At 37.3% G+C, this 10,096-nt stretch overlaps 1 protein-coding gene across 1 annotated transcript; it reads right to left on the bottom strand.

The window, feature by feature from the left end:
- Positions 1–3,014: 3,014 nt before the first annotated feature.
- LOC123660163 lies at positions 3,015–8,120 on the bottom strand. Its single transcript, XM_045595265.1, has 3 exons — positions 6,104–8,120; positions 5,838–6,004; positions 3,015–5,738 (listed from the first exon to the last, which is right to left on the bottom strand). The coding sequence occupies exons 1-3, from the start codon at positions 8,118–8,120 to the stop codon at positions 3,015–3,017; spliced, it is 4,908 nt and encodes a 1,635-aa protein (XP_045451221.1).
- Between the last annotated feature and the right edge of the window lie 1,976 nt (positions 8,121–10,096).

Below are 10,096 nucleotides of genomic sequence, written 5' to 3' on the forward strand. Positions count from 1 at the left end.
CTTTTGCGATTTTTATCAGTTCAGTTATAGAGTGGAAGCGGATACTTGAATGCCGTTAAAAGCGTTTAATGTGACTTGTGACGGAAATAGCGTGTTTTTAAATCGCTTCAAAGATTTTTAAGTGTCCATAAGCTGTTAAGATATTTAGTGTAATTGTTTTACGAATGTGTTTTTATTTCTAATATAGCAATACTTTTTTTACAGGGCCCTAAAAGTATAGTGTACAATTTTTGTCGAGTTGCAAAGTACCTAATTTTATATTTATTTAATAAATTATAGTTAAAAAAACTAAAAAAGCACGCTTTTATAGCTCATCGAAATAAAAAGTAAAAAATAATTTTTAATTACAAAGAGTTTATATTACTAATTAATTACTTCAAAATAAATATATAATAAAATTTAAGTTATTAAGAGAATAATTCAATTCAGAGTAAAAAACGTGGGGTGCATTTTACTATATTTTCATAACTTTTTACTATGTTTTTATAACTCTCCGCACATAGATAATAATTGTTACATTTAATATATCAAGCATCCCAACTAACGTATAAAAACAGTTTTTCGTTTATAATAGAGCAGAAATAAAAGGGTAAAAAAGAACAGGTAAGTTGCTACATAATAATAAACGAAGGCATTTTAAGAACTTCAGGTCGGCACATTTCGTCAAAATTCACGCCCGCTGGATATCTTTGGGTCAAATTAACATGTTTTTCTCAAAACCAAACAGGATGAAATCCTCATTGGCACCCTTAAAAATGTTTTTTTTTTTCCTGAAAATACCGGCAACTGTTAATAGCGGCACTTTGTTCGTCACCTCTTGTTGACGAAATATTGATGCGTGAACTCTTGTTTTATTACCAATTTAATATTGCAACTACTCAAAAAATAAATTACCCTTAACACGAAAAATTTATGGTTTAAAATCGTTTGTGAATTAAACTATATGTCTATCAATGTTTTTTTGGTGTTTGCGGAACTTAAAGCAAGTATACGAATTTCACGCGAGACTTATTTGTTTTGCGCGATGCTGTTTCGTACAAAAGTGCAGAGTTGTGAATTTTAACAGGGCAAGTGGCACGTTCTATTGGTTTTCACAGCTAAATGGACTTGAAAGACGACTTGTAATAATGGAAACCGGTGCGGAAAGCTTAAGACTCGATATAAAGTATTAGGATAATCATTGCATTATATTAAGCAGTGTATTTATTCTTATACTAGTAATCTCAACCAATATGCCTTCTTGAATACATTTTGTACTTAATCTTTTGGACACGTTTTTAAGAAATGGTGATATAGTATTCAACATCATCATCAACATCCATCCACCAGGTAGGAGAATGATAGAAGCTTAATTCACCATGCTGCTCTACTGCGGGTTGGCGGATATATTACCTACTATGAATAACGATCGCTATCAGGTATAGATTTCAAAAGACTAAAATCCTCAGATGTATATAAATGTTAATGTGTATACTCGTATTATAAGATAAATTGTTATTTCTTTAGTGTATTTGTTGTAGTGTTATTAATTTATGCTTGTTTATTGGCATATATTACGCCTTGGTTGTATACTGTATTTAAGTGCAATAAATGTAAACGGTAATAAATAAATAAATAAAATAAATAAATAAATAAATTGCTAATCCAAAATTATCGTAGCGCACTTTAATATTAAGTAACTATATAGTAAATTACAGCTGCATGTAAATGTCCCAATGTTGGACAAACGCCTCTAGGTCTGAAAAGACGTAGTAGGTATATGAGCTTAAGCCGATTCAGGTTTGAAGTTCATAATGCTTATTGCATGCATTACCTTCGTCGTTGAGCAAAAACAGATTAAACGTATATTTAAAACAGATTTAAGGCATGTAAAGTCTGCGATACGATGCTTAATTAAAGCCCGTAATCATTCGTTGAAGTATAATGCAAAAATACTCTATACTATTATTAGCAATTATGTTAATATATTCTGCATGTAGATTATCCGGCCCGGACTTATAAGTGGTGTGTTACTTTGTGAGACTCACACTTGCAGCAACCAGGAAGCCAGTGTAGAATTATATCTAAGTAGTGGAGTTATAGTTATCTTAGTTTGTATATAGGTTTCTATAAGTGTCCCTTGACGACACGTCGGCGCGACGGTCACAGCACTGGTTTGTAGCTGGTGCGCTGGCAGTTGCGGGTTCGAGCCCCGCACATGACAAATATTTGTTTTGGTTATACAGATGTTTTCCGTGATCTGGATGTTAGTGCAGTCCTTATGAGTCTCCCCACCGTGCCTCGGAGAGCACGTTAAGCCGTCGGTCGCGGATGTTATCATGTACAACTAATAGCGATCATTACAATGTAGAACTGATAGCGATTCACTTATAGTAGGGAATATAACCGACAACTCACATTGGAGCAGCGTGGTAGATTCTCTCTCTGATCCTTCTCCGACATGGGGATAGAGGCATATGCCCCAGCAGTAGGATATAACAGGCTGAAGCGATAGCGGTAGCGAAGTGTTCCTTTATATTATAAAATAGAATTCTGACACGTACCTATATTTTGTGGCCGTGTGTATTCTACAACTATTAAAATAGGAAGAAGGGTTAATTTATTTTTTAGATAATTTTAAAGCTGCTATCCCAGCCTTCGCTGGCATAGTGATAATAGCAACTGGCTGAAGCGCAAGTAGTCGCAGATTCGGTTACTGCAGTGCAGTTGCAGTGCTAATATTTGTATAGGTCATGTTTGCGATGGATTCAGCAAAACAAAATTAGTAATAATAAAGACTTTATTGCGTATTAAACAGACAATAAATTTAAAATGAGTAAGTAACGTGCGTCGAGTCTCGCGCTCAAAGTTCGACTCCGCGGGGGCCCGGAGGGGGAAAGAAGGACACGGTGGGGCGCGGTGAAGGCGGCGGCGGCGCAGGCCGGTCGCCGTGACGTCATCGCGCTTGCTTGTGCGCGTACATACTGCCCCCGTTGAAAGACGTTTTCAAACTATTCTTCTCTCGCTTTCTCTAGTTAGGCATCCAGAGATGTTGGAAGAAGGCATATTTTATTGAATGCTCTCCTCGTGGTTCCTTTTGCTGTGAAGATATCTGCTACTCTGTTTATGCCATCTGGACCAGGGTACAATCGAGTAATGCGCCCAAGGCGCCATCGTAGTGGAGGTAATTGGTCTTCTTTCAGGACAACCATGTCGCCGATTTGAAGGTCACGCTGCCGAGTTCGCCATTTCGTTCTTTGCTGGAGCTCAGCGATGAACTCCCTGCGCCAACGCTCCCAAAAGTGTTGTCTCAGCTGCTCAATAAACTCATATCTGTTAGGCCTTTTAGTGGTGACAGGCAGTGACGGCACCGACATCAGAGGTCGCCCAATCAAAAAGTGTCCTGGAGTCAATGGATATAGATCAGTGGGGTCTGACGAAAGAGGAGATAGCGGGCGGGAATTAAGGATTGCTTCTATTTGGGTAAAAAGCGTCGCTAGTTCCTCAAACGTCAGAGAAGCATTGCTTGCTACACGTTTTAAATGGCTCTTTGCTGACTTAATACCAGCCTCCCAGATTCCTCCGAAATGAGGCGCGTATGCGCGACTGAATACAAACTTAATCTTTTCAGCGCCTGCGTAATCGGACACGGACTGACGGCTGGCTTTAAGAACCCTACCTAATTCATTCTTTGCACCCACAAAATTAGTACCATTATCGCAGTAAATTACTTGAGATCTGCTCCGTCGAGACACAAACCTGCGTAGGCAAAGAAGAAAAGCATCGCTAGACATTGAGCTCACCGTCTCTAAGTGCAGAGCCTTTGTTTGAAGACAAACAAACAGTGCAAGGAAACATTTGGTTATATTACTGCCACGACCCTTTTTGCTAGCAATTAAAAAAGGCCCAGCGAAATCAATTCCGCAAGTATCAAAAGCGAAGCTTGAGGATACTCTTACAGACGGTAAAGTACCCATTATAGGTTTTATCACTTGACCACGCATACGCGCACAAACAATGCACTTTCTCGTTACGCTGCGAGCTAAGTTTCTGCCCCCGATAAGCCAAAACTCTTCGCGTACCGCAGCTAGTAATAACTGTGGACCAGCATGAAGTAAACGAAAGTGTTCATGCCTCATGAGTATTTTAGAAAAATGATGTTTGCCGTCTAATAAAATAGGATGCTTTTTATTAAAATCAAATTTTGAATTTTGCAACCTACCACCCACTCGGAGAATTCCTAACGTATCTATAAATGGATCTAAAGGCAGTAATTTAGACTTAAGAGGCAAACTTCTATCTTTAGCAATAGTATAAAGTTCATTAGCAAACGATTCTAACTGAGCTTGCTTAACTAACAACATTAACGAGTTCTCCAGTTCCTCAGGTTCAATTACATCATTACTTACAGCATTTTTACGACATTTATTTATAAATCTTAAGACATAAGCTACGATCCTCTTTAATTTATCATATCGAGAATATTTTTCGAATTTTACAAGTGAACAGTTATTAATTTTAGTGTCCACTTTCGTACATGTAAATACTTTTAACTCTGGTAAATTATTAGTTGCAAAGGACCCTTGTATAGGCCACTCAGATTCTTCCTTCGCTAAGAAGGAAGGACCTCGCCACCACAAAGTAGAATCCTGAAGCTGCTGCGGGTCAATCCCTCTGGAGACTAAATCAGCAGGATTCTGATCTGTTGGTACGTGCATCCATGCGAATTCCTTAGTAAGATCGTTTATTTCGATTACCCTGTTTAAAACAAAGGTTTTTAAATTTCGGGATTGAGTGTTTAACCAACCTAGCACAATCGTAGAATCGGTCCATATTTTTTTGTTGCTAATATTACAAGTAAGTGATTTTATAACCTTGGCACACAATCGTGCCCCTAGCAACGCACCACATAGCTCAAGGCGTGGTATCGTCAACGTTTTTAATGGCGCCACTCGTGCTTTAGCGCATAACAGCTGTACATTAACGTGCCCTTCTCTATCTACGGTTCGTAAGTACACAGTGGCCCCATATGCGTGCTGAGATGCGTCCACAAAGCAATGCAGATCAATGTCACAATTAGTATATTTTAACACATGCCTAGGTATTACTATTGATGACAATTGAGCCAAATTTTGAATAAAAGAAGTCCATTTACTAGCTTCGTCACTAGGAAGAGGCTGATCCCAATCGACTTTATTACTCCACAATTGTTGAAGAAAGATTTTTGACTTTATAATGCTTGCAGATAATAAACCCAACGGATCAAAAATCTTGCAGGTCATGGAAGTAACTGTCCTTTTCGTGATAACATTGTCAACCGGTATATCTGTAGAAAAGAAAAGCGTGTCCGATTTGGGTGACCAGTTAAGACCTAGGACGCTAGATTGTTTGTTCCAGTCACGAACCTCACACACATCAGTTTGATTTTCAAATAATTCAGAGCAGTTTGTGCGAAATTTGCGCAAAGGAAAACATGCAGACTCTAAAGTTTGAGTGACACCGTTGTATATTTTTCTGAGCTCATCGACACTATTTGAACCTGTACTCAGATCGTCCATGTAAAAATCGCGTTTAATTACATTAGCAACAGTTTCATCATTGCATTCCTGAGACAATTGCAAGAGACATCTAGTGGCCAAATGAGGAGCAGAAGCCATACCGTAAGTGACAGTGTTTAATTTTAATATTTTGAGAGGCTGTTCCTCATCTTCGCGCCACAAGATAAGCTGTAAATGACGTTGAGAGTTATCTATTTCTATCTGCCGATACATTTTTTCAATGTCCCCAGTTAATACAAATTTATGTATACGAAAACGCAATAAAATTTCAAATAAATCGCTCTGAACTACAGGCCCTACCAATTGGATATCATTTAGTGACTTTCCAGAAGATGATTTAGCAGACGCATCGAACACGACTCTCACTTTTGTAGTTTCTTTCTCCTCGCGTACTACCGCATGGTGAGGTAAATAAAAACCAAATGAAGGTCGATCAACCTCTGATAAATGTCCCAATTCCTGATATTCTTTAATAAAATCAACGTATTTTTGTTTAAACTTTAAATTTTTATTTAATTTCTTCTCAAGATTCAAGAATCTTCCGCGTGCACTGTAAAATGACTCACCCAAAGAATCTTCAGGTGATTCTTTAAACGGCATTTTAACTGAAAATCTACCATTACTTAACCTTGAAGTGTTATTTACAAAATGAGTTTCACATAATTGCTCTTCTACAGAGAATAAATTTTCTTTGGTCGTAGGTAACTCTTCTACTTCCCAGAATCTTTTCATACTTTCATAAATATCTAATTGATTAAAATTACACATAAAATTATCATTACAAGTACTTTTACCTACTGGGCCAGACACAAGCCACCCCAGTTTCGAATCTAGCAACGTAGGCTTGTCTTGACCTAACTTGATCTGTTGTGTACCTATAATATCCCAAAAGACATCTGCGCCTATAAGTATGTCAATATCAGCTGGTTGATAAAATGCAGGGTCGGCCAGCTCGATGTTTAATGGTAAGTTCAAGTTCTGCAATTCAATTTTGTTATTAGGCACACTACCGATAATCCTAGGTACAATGAGGCATGTCAACTTAGCCGTAAAAGAAGATACTCTAGAATTTAATTGTACACAGCAGCGCTCAGATATATCAAAACCGATATTATTTATACCCGATACGTTTACAGGTTTCACTCGATTTACAGATAAACCCATTTTATTTTTGAAATTAGTAGTCATGAAGCAGGATTGACTCCCAGTATCTAATAATATTCGAGCCCTTTGACAGCTATTGTTCTGTGGATTAACTATATCTACAAGAGCGGTACACAGTAGTACTTCTTTTGCGCTAGATATTGCCAAAGAGACGGGTGCAGCCTTCAAAACCTCTGCAATTTCTTTATGGAGTAAACTGTTATGTTTCCCCTTGCATGACCTACAACAACCCTTTAAACGGCACCTGTGCGCATTGTGCCCTTCGCGGAGACAGTTTGAACATAATTTTAATTTATTTACCTCACTCTGTCTGTCCTCCAAACTCATGTCTAAAAAGACGGGACACAAATACACACGGTGGTCCTCCTTACATATACTACATACAATCCGTTTTGACACTTCCGTATTAGCAGCAACTAATGATTTAGAAGATTGTTGTGACTTATAATTAGACTTGTAGTCATGGGTGTGTTTATCCGAGCGGGTACCTTGAGTGGTTTCTAACACATCCGCACGATTACGAAGAAAAGTCTTAAATTCAAGTAACGTAGGTAAATCGGAGAGGTTACCCTTGTATTCCTCCCATTTTCTATTTGTATTAATATCTAATTTAGATGACATCATAAATATAACCAAAACGTCCCATTGCTCAGTAGGTAAGCCTAACGTTCCGAGTGCTCTTAAATTTTTAGATACTTGATCAATAAGATAACGCAAAGCCTTGTAAGACTCTCGCGTTATAGGTTCGATGTTGAACAATGCCTTTAGATGATTGTTTATTAAAATATTTTTATTATTATACCTTTCACATAATAAATCCCACGCAACCCTGTAATTCGCAGAGGTAAATTCTATGGATTTTATAACAACAGTAGCACTGCCTTCTAAAGCAGACCTCAAGTAATGGAATTTGTTTATCGTAGGTATAGTATCATTAGAATTAATTAACGAGTCGAACGTATCTCTAAATTCCAGCCATTTTAAGTAGTTCCCGTCAAAATTCGGGAGTTTAATCGTGGGCAATTTGATTGTATTAAGAGCATGAGAACAAGTGGCCGATGGCTTGGAATTTACAGAACCCTCGGCTCGATCCCTGCCTTGAGAAATCGAATCGATTATTTCCTGGGCAGTCGATATCAAAGAATAAAATTGAGATTCTATGAAGTCTCTTTCTCTAATTTGTTCATCCTGATCGGTACTTAAAAGTTCAATTTGATCTTGCAATTCATCAAAACTAGTAAACAACTCTTGGAATTTAGTTAATCTCAATGAAATTTCTTTTACTTGAGCACCAGTTAAATCTGCAGGTTTAATTTGATTTAAAACCGTTATATATTCTCTAAATTTAGTTAAACGACCTTTAATCGTACTGCGTTTCTTTAAAAGTTCTTTCAAACCACTCATTTCAGTTTCCGGCATTGTATAGAACAAAGAATGAATTAAATAAAGTAAAAATGTTCACTCAAACCAGTTATTGCAGTAGCCCGCCGCAGCAGTTCCAATTCCGCCAGCGCTGATCACGCTAAATACACCCCGAGTAGGTGGTAGGTACTCGCTTCGAAGTCCCTGGAATGTTCGGCAAAATACGTTAATAATGCGGAACAAAGAAATAATTATTTTTTAAAAAGCGGGTAGAAAATAATCTGAATTTTGTTGCATACGACAATTAATTTTTAATGATAAAATCTAATTTAAAACGCATTAATTTAAGCAATCGGTAATTAATTAAGCACAAAAATAGCAAACGCAGATAAGTAGTCAGCCTTATTGTTCATGCAAGCAATAAAAGACTTTTAGTTTTAAGTATAAATTAATAGTAGTAATATAAGCTAAGAATTATTATTTTATTTAAAATGCAAAATTATTCAGTACATTAATATTAGTTCAATAACAACGATTTATTGTTTAAAAATATTTAGCTTACGAGTCGAAAGAAAAAGAATAGTATATGAGCGCAAGCGTCAGCGTATATACACTTTGTAAAAGCTTTAGCTAAAAGGCGGAGAAAGTACGCATAAAGCAAGATACTTCAATAATATGCCTAAGGAAATAGCCACGCTTCTTACACAAAAGAAAAAAAAGGAAAACGGAATTTAAAGTAAGGAAAAATAGGAACGGATCACTTCCCTCAGGTTGACCTCCGGAATCGTGCACGAAATAGTCCGCCAGGCCCTGTTGCGAAGCAGCTGATGTCCGTTGTAGTCCCTTTACTTGACCGTTAGCACTAAGTATGTCCTTATGACCTCTTGTAATGACCTTGTAGACTGCTGTAGGCTGTAGTAAGTCCTGTCACGGTCGCCACTTTGTTTGCGATGGATTCAGCAAAACAAAATTAGTAATAATAAAGACTTTATTGCGTATTAAACAGACAATAAATTTAAAATGAGTAAGTAACGTGCGTCGAGTCTCGCGCTCAAAGTTCGACTCCGCGGGGGCCCGGAGGGGGAAAGAAGGACACGGTGGGGCGCGGTGAAGGCGGCGGCGGCGCAGGCCGGTCGCCGTGACGTCATCGCGCTTGCTTGTGCGCGTACAGGTCATAAATATATTTGTGACCTATACAATACTGGAAGTTGGATTTGCGTCATACTGGGGGCCGTTGAGAATTGTTTATTTATTAATTATGACATAAAACCTAAGAAAAAATCTTAGGTTTTAAAGCAATCGCGAAATGACTTAAAGAACTAACTAAAATATTTACTAAGATGTACCAAACTTAATGCACGAAAAACCAAAAAACGTTAAGGTACTCTTATATAAACATCGTTAGTCAAGTAGGTATGGCTATCCATATATGTAGGTACGAGTATATATTTTTATTGGATTAGTTTTTAAATTAGTAACTAGTATTTAAGTAATTGCTTGCGTTGCTTAAAATCTAACTACTGCTAGTTTTTACATTTCCGTGAGGTCAAACATAATATGTAGTTTCTTTATTAACATTTTTTTTGTACGTATTAAATATTTTTATGTTAAATGTAGTTATTTCAAATATCATAAATCTATAAATTATGCGACTTAATGTATTTTATGACATTTCTAATATTTTTTTATAAGTCTTATGGTCAAATCCATGATAGGCATCTAGCAGCTGTGACGGAAGGTAAGTCAACATCAATGTAACGCGTCGCGTACCGTGAAATCTGTCGCGGAATCGAAAAGCCGTTGCGGATTTTTGAATACAGCACTAGCTTAAATCAATGAGCATGTGTTTGTAATGCTGACACCCGTTTAGCGTAACGAATCAGCGAAGAAAGCCCGTACAAATCCCTAAGAAATAACCGAAAAACCGAAATTTTTCTGCGATTCGACACAGTTCTCCGATTTCACGGTACCCTATTACTGTATCCTGCAGGACTTAGCTATATCAGAAAACTACTTTTGTGAGCGACTCTGAC

This window comes from Melitaea cinxia, chromosome 15, assembly GCF_905220565.1.
Source record: "Melitaea cinxia chromosome 15, ilMelCinx1.1, whole genome shotgun sequence".
Lineage (NCBI taxonomy): Eukaryota > Metazoa > Arthropoda > Insecta > Lepidoptera > Nymphalidae > Melitaea > Melitaea cinxia.

What these genes read in the sequence shown, in the direction of transcription:
- LOC123660163 (XM_045595265.1), bottom strand. Translation starts at nt 8,120, where the DNA reads ATGCCGGAAACTGAAATGAGTGGTTTGAAAGAACTTTTAAAGAAACGC. An exon ending in ATCACCTGAAGATTCTTTGG is followed by an intron (nt 6,005 to 6,103) that starts GTGAGTCATTTT and finishes ATTTTATTAAAG; the next exon opens with AATATCAGGAATTGGGACAT. An exon ending in CACTAAATGATATCCAATTG is followed by an intron (nt 5,739 to 5,837) that starts GTAGGGCCTGTA and finishes ATGTATCGGCAG; the next exon opens with ATAGAAATAGATAACTCTCA.